The sequence below is a fragment of the Plodia interpunctella genome, chromosome 2 (assembly GCF_027563975.2).
Source record: "Plodia interpunctella isolate USDA-ARS_2022_Savannah chromosome 2, ilPloInte3.2, whole genome shotgun sequence".
NCBI classification, from domain to species: Eukaryota; Metazoa; Arthropoda; class Insecta; order Lepidoptera; family Pyralidae; genus Plodia; species Plodia interpunctella.
Genome location: NC_071295.1, coordinates 9,970,553 through 9,987,060, shown reverse-complemented (window position 1 = coordinate 9,987,060; position 16,508 = coordinate 9,970,553). Strand labels below are relative to the sequence as shown.

Below are 16,508 nucleotides of genomic sequence, written 5' to 3'. Positions count from 1 at the left end.
CTAGTCAACTATTTCTGTTGTCATTTTACAACTCTATATGTGAATCTGCAATACAGGTAAATGTTTGGAAAAATCGAAATTGGAATTGATGCTAGGTAATGAGCACCTACTCCGAATACATTTTTGTGTGCCAAGTAGGTCATACTATCAAAGAGTTTCGTGGAAGTTACTGGACTAGCGAAGACTAACCTGAAACTGTTCCTAGAATAATAAGTTTTAATTTCATTTGGTAATGCTAAGCCTGTCAAATTAAGCGTGTAAATTTAAGCTTTCAGCCTGAGGGCCAAATGTATTCGTATAATCCCAGAAATATTAGGACATATTCGAAATAAAAAACAGATGAAGTTCAAAATAAAATATTCTTATTTAGAAGAATGAGAAAACGACCGAATATTATATTGTATTCTTCTGTAAATAATATTCACGCAATAAAATTTACAGAAGCTGGGAAAGATATTTTAGACAGTATACTTAATTATAACCAATGTAACCAATATCCAAGAGGGAAAACGCTTAAGGTCGTCAAACAAATAAAACTTCTGGCCACTAACAATCTTGTTACTTTGAGAATAGCGAAAATAAATCATTTCTGAAAATATTCTTTTGTTCGTTTATTTATTACGTATACGTTTTGTTAGTTTATTTATTACAGAATAGTTTGTACAAAGTAAACGTATTGTAAGGCCAATAACTACTTTCATAAATAAATTAAGGAAATTATTTTGGTCAATTTCCGTCATGTTCTACCTAAAATGTACAGTCGAGAAAAATAAAAACTTGATTGCATCACGTAGTTAATTATTACAAGTAAAACTTTTTGTATTGATTCCTTTTAAAATTTACGACAATACATTCGAATCTTATCTGGCCGTAAGCTTTCGCCAAAACGTATCTCAAATTCAGTCTTTGATTGACAACTCACATTCACATCACGTTGATAAATGATATTGTACTTACGGCACATGTGAGTGAGCTCAAATAGCACCTAAACAAAGCCTTCGCTGCAGTATACTCATTACTTATAGTCATTACGAGACATGGTGGAAAGCAGACACCGCGCAGACTGAACACAATGGCCCGGCAAGAAGTGGGTTAATTGAAGACAACAGCCCATCGCCTCTGGCAGTTGCAGAGATTCGATCTTTGTGTGGTTCTAAATTAATACTAGCGTATCATTCAGAATTATGACCTGGTGATTAGACTATTCGTGAAGTTTTACGTTTAATATTCAAATGAGAAAAACCGTATTTTTTTGTGTGTGTTGTCAACTAGAACTTTTTATCAATCACGTGAGAAACTTTGTTGAAAACTGTTACATTATTATCTTCAATTTACACTTCAATATCTGCAGTGCGGTAGCTATATTATTGAGATGCTGAAAATGTTTCAGATTTTTTTTCATTATCGTACTTTTAGTAGCTTTAAGTTCCATATATAATAATTCTGTGTACGGAATCCGAGAATGTGAGAAACGAATATCTTAAGAGAAGACTGATATGTGATTTCTCCCTAAAATGTAGTAGGAGATTACATTAGCATGAATCTATTTTGTGCAGAACATAAAAAACACTTTGAAAAGGAAATTAAGATTAAATTTATTTTTCGCTTGTGTAAAGATTTCCATGTACAATTTGACAATTTCAATATGAAAACCTTTTGTTTTCAAAATATGTATGAAAACACATTTGTATAACTTTCTAATACGAATGTTTCTGAAACACGGCACGAAAGCTTTTAAGTAAATTACAAACATGGCTGAGGTAACAAATTACTAGACTAGAAAACCTGAGTTGAACAGAGAACGCCTATAGGCACGTTCAATTTTAATGCAAAGAAAGAGTCACTCGTTGAACAATACATTGTAACAACAGGCCAGTATAATGTGAGGTAAACGGTACAGTGCTTCCTGTCAAGATACATTAGGCGAATACTAAATGTGGCCTCAAACTTTGATTCTGAACAATTGTGACTCTAACGGGAAGTTTCTATCGAAAAAAGTCTAGCCAAGTTCATCTTTTTTTAAATTATTTAAAAACTTTTTTCAAATCGTGGATATCTTGACCGATAGGTGCCTTCATACCAGACGGATAAACGTTGATATAGAAAAGACCCTTCTTCCTGAGAAGTCACAATGGCTTTAAAATATTTAGCAGTACCTATATGTATTTGAGTACGGACCCAGAAGTTGTTTCGTTGAAGTCAGATTTTCCTAACCATGTGTATTAAAATGTTCTTTCGATTTGACTAAAGTGTCAATGAAATGAACTAAACATCTATATCGTAGACATAGAAAACAAGTAACACAATATGTACATGAAAATGCCGACCGACAGTTTAAAAAATTAAGCGTCACTGTCATGTCTCATTCAGATTTTGACACGCCTACACCATGGCGAAGTAGTCCAAAGTTCAATGGCATGTAACTAGTGAAATCTATTCATAAAATGTAGTTAGTAGATCAGTAGTGGCTGAAAGAAAGGTAGACGAGTCACAGACGCGCATGACGTCATCAAATGAAAAGCCAATTAGGGCGGAGTGAGGCCATTGATTTTTCGTGCCCATTTGAATTGACGTTCTATTTGTTTAAGTTACCTATACCAGTTCATTCATAGTGATAATGGGAGCACGAGCTCGAGGAAGGCAGTACGGCCAAGCGTTCCGGGAAGCGGCGGCAGACAAGGCGCAGACGACGATGATGTCACGAGTGTGATCAGCCAATTGGGCCAGCAGGCCTGCCGTATTCATTCGTAAAAAAGGCCTTTCTTAATTAGCAAGCGCATTTCATTATAGTTAACAATGACAGCTTTGTTAGTAATTAATGATCATTATTTTTATTTAGAGCTCGGCACGAACCTTGTAAATAACACGAAGAAATAATTTAGCGATGATTATGAAAGCAGTCTTATAACAGCACCAAAAAAGTCTCGCGTGACGAGAAATGCAATGCAAAAGAATATAAGGCCCCAGATAACTGAAATTTAAATGATAAATAATTTTAGATATAATAGTTTAGTAGTGATCATAAAATACAGAATGATCGCCGCCATAATAAATAACTAGCTTTCAAAAGCACAGACGAACGTTAAAGTTGTTGACCTTGAGAGGTAAAAAATGCGATAATACCATAACACAAGTGAAGCTAGCCATTGAAACGTGGGGCACCAAGGCCGTGGAGTCAACGAACAGGACAGACCGCCACCTGTCTCCGGTACCAATATAAAATTCACAATAATTATTGCGACGAAGGCGACGATAGACGATACTGCGAATGAAACCACCATAGATAGCTTTTCGAGTGTTTGCATACAGCTAGCTTGTTCAAAATTCATGGCAGGAGTTCTTGAATGACTAGGCGTATTAGAATTCAACACCTTCACTTTTCGAGCATGAATACGGACAATGTGGTTTATTTGATCAATCATACACGAGTATAGAATAGAACTTATGAGAGTTGAAAAACAACAGAAAGTATACGGTACAAGAGCCAAATCCCAACTTTTTTTGTGCGGAGAAGATTCATGTCCCTTTTTCTGCATCTACTACTGTGGAAGAACGTCTAAATTATTTTCAATCATATGTGACTTCGCCCTGATGTTGGCCTAATTACTTTATGTAGGAGCTGGTCAGTAGGGATTTGGACAAGCAAATCAATACTAAATAAAATATTTCATTATTAAATACACAAGAAATAATACTTCTTTATATATTATTTGAAGCAAAATATAAATATATATGTAAACATAAATAATACGTTACGCGCCTAAAGTGGAATGACAAAAATGTAAAATAGGTACGTGATAACTAAGTTGCTGAGCCGCTTACTGTATCTTTAGATGTGACTTAGACGATTATTCTAGAAGTTGTAAAGGGTGAATTGTATCTTCCAGAAATGGACACTGACTGTAACAGTACTTAATTAGGAATGCTAAGGTTGATGCACCGAATAGTATGTAAATAGAACAACTAACAGAGTTGAAAACGTCGTCGTCTGCTCCTGTTACAATTAAGCCACGGATACACTAGGGGACAAATGGAGCAACATGTTGCGGAACATGTTGCTCAACAACTACGTGGAATGTGCCGAGATACATGTCGCGGAACATTTTGTCGACCACACTTCTCAGTGTTTATAGAAATGTCGCCCGAGGAGGTTGTGGCTATTAGTGCTGCGTACATAGTAATTATATCGAGTGTGTTGAAACGTAAGAGAAAGAGAAGGTGGTGGATGCGGAATTTCTTATTACAACGAGAAAGAAGAGTAAATATTCTAAGTGATCTCCGAATGTCTGACGGATCGTTTGTGAATTTTACTCGCATGTCATCATCTGATTTTGAAACTTTGTTGCAAATGATCGCATCTTCCATAGCCAAACAGGATACAATATTACGAAACGCTATTAGTCCTCATATCAGACTTGCCATTACATTGAGGTACTTGTCGACTGGAGATTCTTATGCTTCTTTGTCGTACACTTTTCGAGTGTCAAAACAACTGATACGTAAAATAGTACCAGAAGTTTGTAAAGAACTGATAAATAAATTGAAGATATGTGTAAAGGTAAGTTAAAGAAAACGCATATATTTTATTTATAATTGTATTTTAATCTTCAGTAAAATAAATTTTAAAGAGTACGAGATGGATATAGCGACCAACGTAAATTAATTAGTATTAGTGCCATCAATGCTATTAGTGTTCGAGGAATCCATAGTTTCAAGTATATCTTGTATAATATGCTCTTCAGAAGGCTCGGGGCTAATATCACTGGATGCAGTGCTATAGCCCTGTTGAACAACTGGCTGGCTTTGATTATTATAAATTGTACGGTATTTTCCTAAGCGTGCATCTAATAAAATATTATTAATATAATATTTAGCCATAATTACACTGTGTTCGTCATTTAATGCACGTAACTCAGTTCCTACGTACTGTCCATAAACATCGAATTCATCTCGGGACATCATTCTGTTTTTAGCAGCATGCAGAACTTCATAAGCCTCCTCTAATCTATCTTCATTGGGGTGGCTCCTCTTGCGAGTTGGTCGCGACGATGAAGGTGTTGGTGCAGGGGTTGTAGGTTGCTCTGCTTGATCAATGGTAGATTGCGATTCTAGTTGATGAGGAGATTGAAATTCTGGAACGGTAGATTGAGACTGTAGAACGACATCTTCATCCGGAGACGAAATCGTGTTTTGGCTTTGTGGACTCTGAAAAATTAATGATATAAATATTAAATCAATTATTATAATAAGGATAGACTATAAAACACGTATTGTATTATTTCAAACATCTGTTAGACATGAATCCTTAATTATTAGTACGTAAAAATAGTATTTAATGTTTAATAATTTCTTTACAGGTCCCAGCTACTGCAAATGAATGGAAAGCCAAGGCTAGAAGCTTTGAAAATATATGGAATTTTCCGCATTGCGTTGGATCTATAGACGGTAAACACGTTTTGATCCAAGCTCCTTCGAATTCTGGAAGTGACTATTTTAACTATAAAGAACAATTTAGTATTGTCCTATTGGGTATTGTCGATGCAAATTACAATTTTATCTATGCAAATTGTGGTGCTAAAGGAAAATCTTCTGACAGTGGAGTATTCCAAGAGACTGCTTTTTATAAAGCTTTGGCTGATAACCAACTCAACTGGCCGACTCCAGACCCAATACGACAAGATGGGCCGAATATGCCTTACGTACTTGTAGGAGACAGCGCCTTTGCACTGACAGAAAACATGATGAAGCCATATCCCGGTAATCATGACGTGGGTACAACAAGACGCATTTTCAACTATCGACTGTCAAGAGCTAGAAGAATTGTCGAAAATGTGTTCGGTATCTTAGGTGTTGTATTTCGTATATTCCGAACTCCCATAACCATCCTACCCTGTAATGCTGAACTTGTTGTAATGGCGTGCATATACCTCCATAATTTTTTAAGGCGAAATAGTCAATCGAGATCACTGTACAACCCACATGGAACTTTTGATTCTGAAAATGTGGATCACGATATTTTAGAAGGATCTTGGCGCAGAGAAGCTGGCTCTGTTAATATGTCGAATTTAAATGCTATGGGACGACGCTACCCTGAATCTGCTATGGAAATAAGAAACAAATTTGCTGAATATTTCATGAGTGAAGAAGGACGTGTTCCCTGGCAGAATAATTTTTAAATGAATAAACTAGTATTGTACTATATTTTTTCTTTTAATGTTATTGAACAACGTCAATCCTTTTAGAAGTGAAGTCTTGTGGGTGAGGTGTGTACAAATCTTAGTTAATGTAAATAATACATATTATATTAGTAGTGATAAGGTGAAATAATAATAAAATAAGTGATAAGATAAAAAAATACAGCATCATATGGGCAGAAAAAAGGAAATAGAAATAGAAGAAAGTTTAAATTAATAAATTAAGTATGTATAAATTTAGCTACCCGTGCGAAGCCGGGGCGGGCCGCTAGTAAATATAAATAAATTAGAAATAAAAAAGCATAACTTACGTTTGTGTCCAAAGTGTCCAAGCTTCCAGACGTTGTGGCTCCCTTTAGCAAAAATTTCATTGCATCATACGCAAACCATGCACTGGACTTCACGTCCTCTCGTCCACTGCCAGTAGTTTTTAACGATTTCACTTTCTTCCTTTCTCGGACAAATTGCGAACGCAGGGTATGTACTTTGGCTTCTATTTCTTTTCTAGGCAATTTAAGCGCCTTGGCAATATCCTCCCATGCATCATTTTTCTTTATTTTATTTCGATAGTCACGGTGTGAAGTATCCCATAACAAGTCACGACTTTCGTAAAGCTCAATAAGCAAAAGCACGGTATCATTTCCCCACACAACAGACATTTTAAAGGCACGTTGCGTACGCGACTATACTCGGTGACAAATGCCGCAACACTGACGCGGGACACATGCGCTCGCTCACGAGGCGGGAGCAAGCAACATGCCCCGCGTCACGTACAATGTTGTGGGTCATGTTGCGGGACACTATGCAACGTTGCAGCGTCACGTATATTTTGTGTTGCGCGTCATGTTGCGGGACAAAATGTTCCCTAGTGTATCCGGGGCTTTAACAGGAGCAGAACTGTCGCTCATTTTGCTTTAGATTGTAAGTAGATGTCCTAAAATTTATTTCTCGAGATTGAAGAATTCCTAACCTAAAATCAACGACTTGAATACATTAGGCACTAAAGCCATAGTTAAAGCGATTGATTTAGGCATTTATTTGTTAGTCGGATTTTCTGGGCATCTTATGGTCAAGTCAGTCTTCGTTAATTTTTTTTGGAAACTATAATAACAATTAAAAGTCTTTGATATCTCTAGATCACAAGTATCACATAAATAATGATAAGTTAATTATATACCATATAATTTACACCGAGCCCCATTTTAGGGAGTGGTTGTTTTTATGCATTAGGCAAATGAAAACGATTCCGATTATATTATTGGCAAGTTAACCTGTGAGTTACACACACTGCCTTTTCTTTATTGGTTATCGATGTATACTGCACATCTTTTAATTCCCCAGTAAGTAATTTTAGGTCACCGTGCCCAGTACACATTCATTCTATAGATCTTACTCAATTCGTTCCAAAGTATCGATGTATTTTGAGTTCCTTCAGAATGAATCTTCTGCGTGCTGAAAACATAAGTCTCTAGCACCACATATACAATATTATTATAAAGAGGTAAGAGTTTGTGTTTTTGTATGTTTGAGGCGAGTAATCTCCGAAACCACCGATCCGATTTAAAAAATTCTTTCACCGTTAGAAAGGTACTTTATCCAAGATTGCTATAGGCTATATATTATCTCAAAATTCCCACAGGAGCAAAGCCAATATAATAGCAATATCTAGTATACAATATTTACTCGATTACTCACTGTTTTAACTTTAAATTAGACTCGGATTCCGGTGATATATCAAGGTTTCAAAACAAAATCATAAAAGCAATCGCGTCTTCGTTGCAATATTTGATTGTGTGATAAGAGTCGTTGAAACCCCATCGGGCAACTAAGAAATAATAGTCTCAAGAAAGTCAGATTTGATACGTAAAACAAATTAACCTAAATTAGTCAGGAGAATCGACCTTAAAAATGGGAACAGGGGTTGAACAAAGATCACGTTGCACTGCTCTATCATGGATGTTTTATGGTGGTATTACGTAATGACATTTTCTTTATATTTGCAATGTTTATACGTATTCGAGGTGCTGGCTTCCCGCCAATAGTGCTTTTAATCAGTTTAATTCATTGAGAAACCGCTTTATCGCCGAACGAGTGCGAGTAGAAAAAAGCGACCGACCTTTGGAAGGTCAGAGAATATTTGTGCGTCAAATATTGGCTAGTGATAAATAAATAAAATTAGCTTCAACTATCTACTAAACTTAGACAAAAATATCTAACTTCTAAAAACTTCTTAAGTATAATTAAGAACAATAATCCACATAACTGTTCGTGAGTAGTCGTAAGCTTCTTTAAAGCTTGTTGTATTTGTTCATGTTTTGTTTCGTTGTATTAAAATAAAAATGTATCAAGTCGTGTAAATTTCGATCCGGTGACTGCTTTCAGAGTTTCTGTATTTTGATAATCCTCACGATAAGACCAGAACATCAGCAGAACAGTTGGGTATCCCAACTTAAAATTTTCCTAATCGTCTTTTACATTTTTGACATAATCAGCATTTCAGGGTATTACCTAGACTTAGGTCTGTAACATACGAATCTGTGTCTGCAATTTATATCTTAAAAAAACTATATTGTTAGTTTAAAAAACTCAGATATGTATCCCCCAAATTCGTGCCCGGAAAGATTACGAGAATGGATTTTGTTTGCTTCATGCTTGCTAATTTTCACATCTCATGCGCAGTAGATAATTATATTACTTACATCAAAACTTTCTTTTTTGACATTACTGCATGTTTCACATATCGTGGGTTCTCAAGCAACATGTACGTACATGATCATGATGATGTACATATTCATGTATGATCAAGAACAAAAAAACATCTCGCTACCTTTAATTTCTTAGAATTTGCAATGAACAACCCACTGTGTTACTGATCAAATAAACTGTATTGTAAATCGGCATTTTGCGACGCAAAAGGGCCATCGGAGATGTCATCATTATCAATCACTATAAAAGTGGCGTACCTTAAAATCAATATTTTCACAGTTGTTCCGATTACATTATCTCCACTACGCAGCGGACGATTAGCCCAAGCTCATTAAACTGCCAGAAATAACAAGGCGATGCGTAATAACCTCTAACAATGCAGACAATAAGGTCAGAATATGAAGTCTTGTTTAGAAATGTCTAGAAATGCTTCAGATGAGTCTACAATTTAAATGAAATGTAGGATTTCTGTTCAGTACTCGTTTTTACGCTAGACTTATAAAAAATAAAAGAAGTTACAATCATAGACTTCGCAAAAAGAGCGGCATCAAAATCAGGAAAGTGAAAGTTTCGGACTAAAAAAATAATTACGGGTTACATTGAAAGTATAACAAATCGCCTATCGTTTTTAAATATTCTTCTTACAATCAATCATTCTTCAATCATCAATCTTTACTATTCCGAGTTAGCTAACTTTACGATAAGCTTTGTTTGATTTTACAATTTACTTTTAGGCACTAAATTTAACATGATTAGGAGACAATACTATCTATATCACATCTACTTTTTATAATATTTAATCAAGTTTGATAATTGATATGAATGGAGCATCTCCAGTTTTTTCACATAACTACTAACTAGTTACTTTTAAAATATAAATAATCTAAAAACATATCAATGAAACAAATAATGAGATAGACGGAATCCAATTATGTCACATCCGACTAACATCAGCTTGACTTCAGCTAATAGATGAAATAGGTGCTGAATGAACTATTAAAATAACGTCTGAGATATATATAATCTAAATGCAGTAGATAGTATTTCGTTATTAAAACGATAATTGTTATGAATTATCATAAAGAGACAAGCCACTTTGGAGCAGATATCCATCCACATTTGTCTGTAGTCCAAACGATAAGACAGTATATATCTTATTGCATTGGGCTGCAGTATTTCAGTTTAATGTCACATCTTAAACAAGCCAGTGGTAGGGCACACGAGTACTAAATCATAAGGGCGCACTGAGAGGCCAGTCATTTATTGCAAACCCGCGCCCACTGCGCCTGCGCATTCAATATTGCGGTGTATAGGGTTACTACGTTTAGAATAAATAGATGAAATTATACTGTATTCATCTACTGAATCAGGCAACGAGAAAAATATGGCGGCTAAAGCAAAGAGCTTTAGCAAATAAACCTGGCACAAAAAAAAAACGAAAACAAAAGAACTCTACTACTATTATAATACTTCTGTCACTTTTACAATATGCATATCTACCTAATTAAAAAACGAAGTACTTAAAAAATAAGGGAAGTCGAACTTCCCTTATTCAGTACTACTAGCAACCCTAGCCGCGATCGAACGCGTTTACGACAATAATAAAACGTCTGCGTTTCCTTTAAATATTGTACGCTTGATTCCCACATTTACTAAGAACTATTAGATTATATATAAACTTGCGGCCCGTCCCGGCTTCTCTCGGGTAAAACCATTAAATTATACAAATAAATCTAAACCTTCTTCAACACTCACACAATCTATTAAAAAAACCCGCATCAAAATTCGTTGCGTATCTGAATATATCGCCATAACTTTTACCATAAATATCTTTGCATTTAGTTATTTTAAGTTTATGTGTTACGATGAAGTTTTACGGACTTATTCGGACATTTAAAAAGATCATATTAAGTAGGCAGTTCGGCTTTTTCTTCGCGTAAATTCGTGTAGGAATTCTGTTTTGTTTTTAACAAAATTTCTTTTCTAAATGAATTTACTATGTCCTAATCGTTTATCCTTATCGTATAACATTTAAATTGAAAAAGAGCAAAAAGTTTGGGCTAAGCGTCGTCTAGCTGTAGTGTTGAACGTTGCAGTCAACAAGTCGGCTAAATGACGTATAGCCATGTGATTGAATGGCGTTGTTCAGTCAGAGTTAGCTCTTTTGATTGATTGATTGAACGGGTATTTTGACCATTTGGCTGCGACATATATATCCGAAATAACCGATCAATGTCTGGAATATTATGGGGAGTTTAGTAGTTAAAACCAAGGATCATTTGATACTTATGTAATTACATAATTCCACCACGCACATCAAGCGAGTACGTGAATTGAACAGTGCGTGCGCTGGCGCAGTGGCCAGCGCCCACTGACCTCACATGGACGAGATAAAGGCTATTTCGAGCGTCGCGATAATATTCGATACCAACGTTCAGATACGACATTGGAAGCGCCGGAAACGAACTTGTCAAAACTGAGACGAACTTCCGATTGCAGGCTGCTATGCCTATGGCACCGTGAAATAATTCATGAGTAGCATGATGATCGAAGAAGATAAAACCCCAGCCTTTGAAACAAAAAGTCTCGAATCCTACTCATGCTTCTTGTGTGTTTTTAACAAATTGACTCATGTTTGATAGCTCTCACAGACAACCACTTCCATCTGGTGATTGTGATCGTTGTGCTCGTTCGTTGTGAGCCTTAAATAATGTTAGATATTGGCCAACTGATGCGAATGATGTTTTATTAAAAACTATTCTGTAAGGAAAAGTGTAAAGATGAAGAGATCCAGTGAGACTGCGGAAGAAATACGCGTGTCAACTGAAAGAGACAGGCGTAAAATAAAATATACAGCTGAGAATAAAGAAACGACAAACTCATTGGTAAGATGAATGAGAAGTGCTTGCACTTGAAGAGCTGTTGATGAAGTTTGTTTATGAAATGGTCAGGAATAACACACAAACATACAGAAATTTGTATATTTTATACGTTTTTATTGTAAAACTGTGAATAAAATCTGTAGATAAATGCACTTGCCGGAAATCGATAATGTAAAATGTACTCTTTGTCTTGGAACGTATATTTAATTCAAAGTCTAAGCTTTGCTATAACTGCAATAGCATATAGGTATACCTTAATTCGTGCACATCACTGATACAACCTATCTAGGATTGAAACAAAATAATGAATATTATATTTATCAATAGTCAGTCGCAAGTAATCTGCAGCTTCTGATATAGAAATATATCTGAGGTAAGTAGATAAAAGTAGAGCAAGATCACGCAATGTTCTTGTAAGTCGCAAAGCGTTTTCATTAAGTGATAGTATTATCATTCGATTCAAAATTATACAGCGACCGTTGGTAAATGAAATTTATGAGCTATACATCACTTAGTGATGTCATCTGTGCACTTATTCGTACACTCCTTTAACAGTCAGCTCATTTATAAAACACAGAGCTCGATTGACTTGGAGCCCTCGACCTCAAGAGTCCGTTTAATACATTAAAAGGATTATTCGCCAACCGGAGACACGAAAACAAACGGCGAAATTGGGCTAATCCTCTTTATTCTGTAACGTCATTTCTTTGCCATTGCACGCCATATTTGATAAGATGAACTTAAATAGACTCTGCCGCAAGAGCATAAAGCATAATGTACAAAGGCGCATAAATTGAGAGCCAAATCAATAACTCCTCCGCGCGACAGCCGCAGAAAGTTAGGAAGCCATGTCGCTGCAACCGAAAAACTACCTTAACTGAAAGTGGTAGGAAATATTTTCGATTTAAGCGAGGAGAATCGCGAGACAAGACGGTGAAAGCCCGTCTGCCCTTGCGATCTCTAGCTCTGCAAGAACATAATTGCACACGTTCAGTAAAACGATTCAATGAATCGCAGTGACATTAACGGTCCTCAATAACTTCTTTTGTGAATAGGGCTTGCAAATCTAGAACACAAGATGATACGATCGGACGCCTGTTAGTAACCGAAGCGACATTACCACTTGCATTTAGATAACATCAGCCAACAAAAGATTAACATGTTTGGAAAGAATTTGAGTAATTTTCTCTGTGATAACGTGCAGCGCTGCGTCTACATTCTAAGAGTATCATGCGCGAGCGCTAGTACTTACTTGTAACAAACACTAATCTCATTAGAAAGTCGTAGATTTGGCTAGAGGTCATTGACCGGCAATGTTCCCGAGGCCCACCTATTAATCTCTCGCGTAATGATGATAAAGATAAACATTTGATACCTAGTAGTACAAAACGACAATTATGATTTTTTATCTCGCCATTTCGAATTCCAGTAAATTATCAGCAATGGCGCCAGTGATATATTTATCATATCAATAATCCAAAGTTAAATTGCGTTTCAAAGTATTTTCAAAGATAAAGTATGGAATAGAATATTTACAAACTAGCAACTATGATATTATATAGGCACACGGTGATCGGTGAATAATGTCAAGAACTACAGAAACGTAATAATGTTTGCCTTAATTAATTTTCAATAAATCAATATATTAAACAATATCAATTTAATATAATCCTATTCAAAAAAGTAATATTACGTTACATTTTACATATTTTGGAGTGAGGAAGTGAAGACGAAAATTTCTTGTTTATCATTCAAAGTAATTGACAAGATAGAGAGTCTGCTGGATGGATATATCTGTCAACTAATAGCATAATCGCAAAAATGTGTGACGGTGACGTCGTTCAAGTTTGTAACTGTGACAGCTAATATCATGTAAAACAATTAATATTTATTATTGGCTGTCATTTTGGCAACGCGGCTTTTTATAGAGTAGAGGGCGTTTGTAGACTGAACGCGATATAATTTGTACAATAGACACGAATAAGAATAACTAGTTGTTCGCCGCTAAGTTAGATCTCGCAATACAATAAATTTTTGATGGGTTTTTACAAAATTGTGAATATTTCAAAAAAAAAAATGTATTGATAGACATACCTTTTAAATCTTATCAAAATAGGACCAACGAAAGTTCGAAAGTTATGGTGTTAATTCGTAGACCTCGCTCGCATCGCTCACTCAGTCAAAAAGCTTTTCCTTATTGCTACTATAGTAGGTATCATACACACATCAATTCGACGACCTCGGTGGCGCAGTGGTAAAGTGCTTTCCTCTGAACTGGGAGGCCCCGGGTTCGATCCCCGGTCGGGTCATGATGGCAAATGATATTTTTCTAATTCTAATGATTCTTCTTCTTCTGATGTTATAAAATATAGTATCGTTGAGTTAGTATCCCATATCACAAGTCTCGAACTTACTTTGGGGCTAGCTCAATCTGTGATTTGTCCTAATATATAGTTATTTATCAATAGAAAAATCTGTGTACAACAATCATTGATCATATTACAATATTTGATCAATATAATAACCTTCCTTAATTTAAACCTAAACTAAAAAGAATTATTAGCACTGCACAAACACAATGCAGTTGATTTCACAAATATACTTTTTGATATTGATCTTGTATAAGAGGATAAGTAACAGATAACATACGCTACGTCATAAGATTGTGCAATTATCAGTACAATCTTAGAAACGCTAAAATCCCGTTATCTCAAGTAATTTAAAGATAAGATTTATGTTTTGTATAACCCTGAAATCTTGTGATCAGTGATCTAAAGAAATCAAATATTTCTAAGGGATGTTAATCTAATTCTAATTTCTAAGGGATGTTTATCTTATTAAAGACAAATGTTAATGTTATCTACGTCTATGGCACTTACAGAGTTGATCGTACTGAAAAACGGCGTAGAATTTGATGTGAGTATCTTCGCAAAATCACAATTTGATTTACTAAATTCTCAGCTAAGATTGTAGTCAGAAACAAAATGGAACACATGCACCAGGTTGACCATGCACTATACCGGTTCTCATCTCGTACGCAGTAGGGATTTGTTTTGAAATTCTCGTTAATATAACTAGTAGACTTGCAGCTTTATGCTCTGCTCCGGTTCGACTGCATGCACTTAGAAGCGGTAGTGAAGTAAACAGCAATATAATATAAACGATGATCGAGTCAAGACCACCAGCCGAGCCGCCGAGTTTCGTAATGCAAAACGTCAATTGTTTGTACTAAAGTAATTAATTACTGTTTGTTGGGCTTTTATAACATTAGTTTTTGTTAAACACACGTGCATATGTTTAGATAAACAGGTGTATTGGTGTGTAAACGCTCCATGATAACCAAACAATATGCTTAAAACAAATTGCAATTTTTTGTTTTAAAGCCACACCAATATGTTTTACTCACTTTTTATTGTTTACTGTAAGACTTATCTCCCTTGAAAATTTTTTGTTAATTTGAAGTGCAGATAAATCTATGTAGGTTAGTTTCTAGAGTCTAAAACTAGGTAAAATAGGTTAAAAGCGATGCGCTTTCTAAATTTTTCATGTATTTACAGAAGCGATAAATAGGTCAAGACAACGCACCTAGAATATCGTTTAGAAAAACGCGCATTTGCAACGTCCCACAGAAATATTCGTTGCTCATTACCTTGTGCTTAATTACAAAAACTATTTTTGTAAAACTGTATAAAGTAATGACGACCAACAAAAACTAGCCGATAGATCAACAGGTGAACATTTTACGATCTGCAACCTTTACTTTATTACGGGCGCATCGACGTCTACGCCTGCGTTCTAAGGCAGTAAATCGCATTCTTGGCTCCAATAAAAATGTCCGAAACGATATTTAAAGAATTGCTTTGAATTGAAAGTGAACGAACACGTACTTAATTATAGTTTAAACGACTGCAATCAGCAATACTATGACATGTTAGTCGATTTATGTACTTTTATTAATATTCCATGTGAAAAATAGCATCGCATGTAGTGCAAGTTATAAAAGAACTAAAAAGACTGCTCAAATATTATCTCCGCCGATTTTATATCGATTTCAAATAACATTACGACAATAAAATAGAATAAAGAGCAAAGAAAATTTGCGTGGTACGACCTGGTGCGGTACCATGACCTTGCTGCCTTGTTCGTTTACGGAATGAACCTTAAAGTAATCGATGAAGACTATTGCGTACTATTTATAAACAAAGAAATTACATGCGTCATGAGTCGTTTCGGTAGCTTACACTATTAGTCAATTTTGAGTTATATTCGATATACTTTTTATAAATTTTTGATAAATCATTATAATTTCTACAGCAATGATAAATGGAGGAAACGTTTAAAATTAATAGACATTCTTCTAATAATATTTATTTAAAAGGAGGTAGAAAATAGACGACCAGTACCCATAATGGGTAATATGAAGAACAGAAATGGAAACCAACCATGTCAGACTATAATAAAATGGGCATTTTGCATTCATAAGGCCTCGAATCCGATGCAGCATCCCACGGCGACACAGTTTATGTTAATGCTCATTGATTGCAAATAAGATCAGTTCATGTCTATCTGATCGTAACGAGGCGCGCCGTACATTTGATGTCCAAGTACATCACTAAATGATATCTCATTGATAAAGCTGTTGCATTTTATTATCCGTGGGAAAATTCGGACCGCATTATGCAGATGGTTGATAAAATCACGAGATTGTCCCGATTCCTACTATGCA

At 35.4% G+C, this 16,508-nt stretch overlaps 3 protein-coding genes across 4 annotated transcripts in view; 1 reads left to right on the top strand and 2 right to left on the bottom strand.

The window, feature by feature from the left end:
• Positions 1–16,508, bottom strand: part of bun (bunched) — a 117,518-nt gene that overhangs the window by 88,123 nt on the left and 12,887 nt on the right. The gene's annotated exons all lie outside the window — the stretch shown is intronic.
• LOC128677698 (uncharacterized) lies at positions 4,031–6,201 on the top strand. Its single transcript, XM_053758725.1, has 2 exons — positions 4,031–4,558; positions 5,358–6,201. Exons 1-2 carry the CDS (start codon positions 4,031–4,033, stop codon positions 6,174–6,176), a joined length of 1,347 nt encoding a protein of 448 aa, XP_053614700.1. The 3' UTR covers positions 6,177–6,201.
• LOC128677715 (transcription factor Adf-1-like) lies at positions 4,557–7,077 on the bottom strand. Its single transcript, XM_053758749.2, has 2 exons — positions 6,506–7,077; positions 4,557–5,205 (listed from the first exon to the last, which is right to left on the bottom strand). The coding sequence occupies exons 1-2, from the start codon at positions 6,851–6,853 to the stop codon at positions 4,660–4,662; spliced, it is 894 nt and encodes a 297-aa protein (XP_053614724.1). The 5' UTR covers positions 6,854–7,077; the 3' UTR covers positions 4,557–4,659.

Excerpts from the sequence above, each read along its gene's own strand:
- LOC128677698 (XM_053758725.1), top strand. The coding sequence starts at position 4,031 with ATGGAGCAACATGTTGCGGAACATGTTGCTCAACAACTACGTGGAATG. Across the intron at positions 4,559-5,357 it reads AATTGAAGATATGTGTAAAG|GTCCCAGCTACTGCAAATGA; the intron begins GTAAGTTAAAGA and ends ATTTCTTTACAG.
- LOC128677715 (XM_053758749.2), bottom strand. The coding sequence starts at position 6,853 with ATGTCTGTTGTGTGGGGAAATGATACCGTGCTTTTGCTTATTGAGCTT. Across the intron at positions 5,206-6,505 it reads TGGACACTTTGGACACAAAC|AGTCCACAAAGCCAAAACAC; the intron begins GTAAGTTATGCT and ends TTAATTTTTCAG.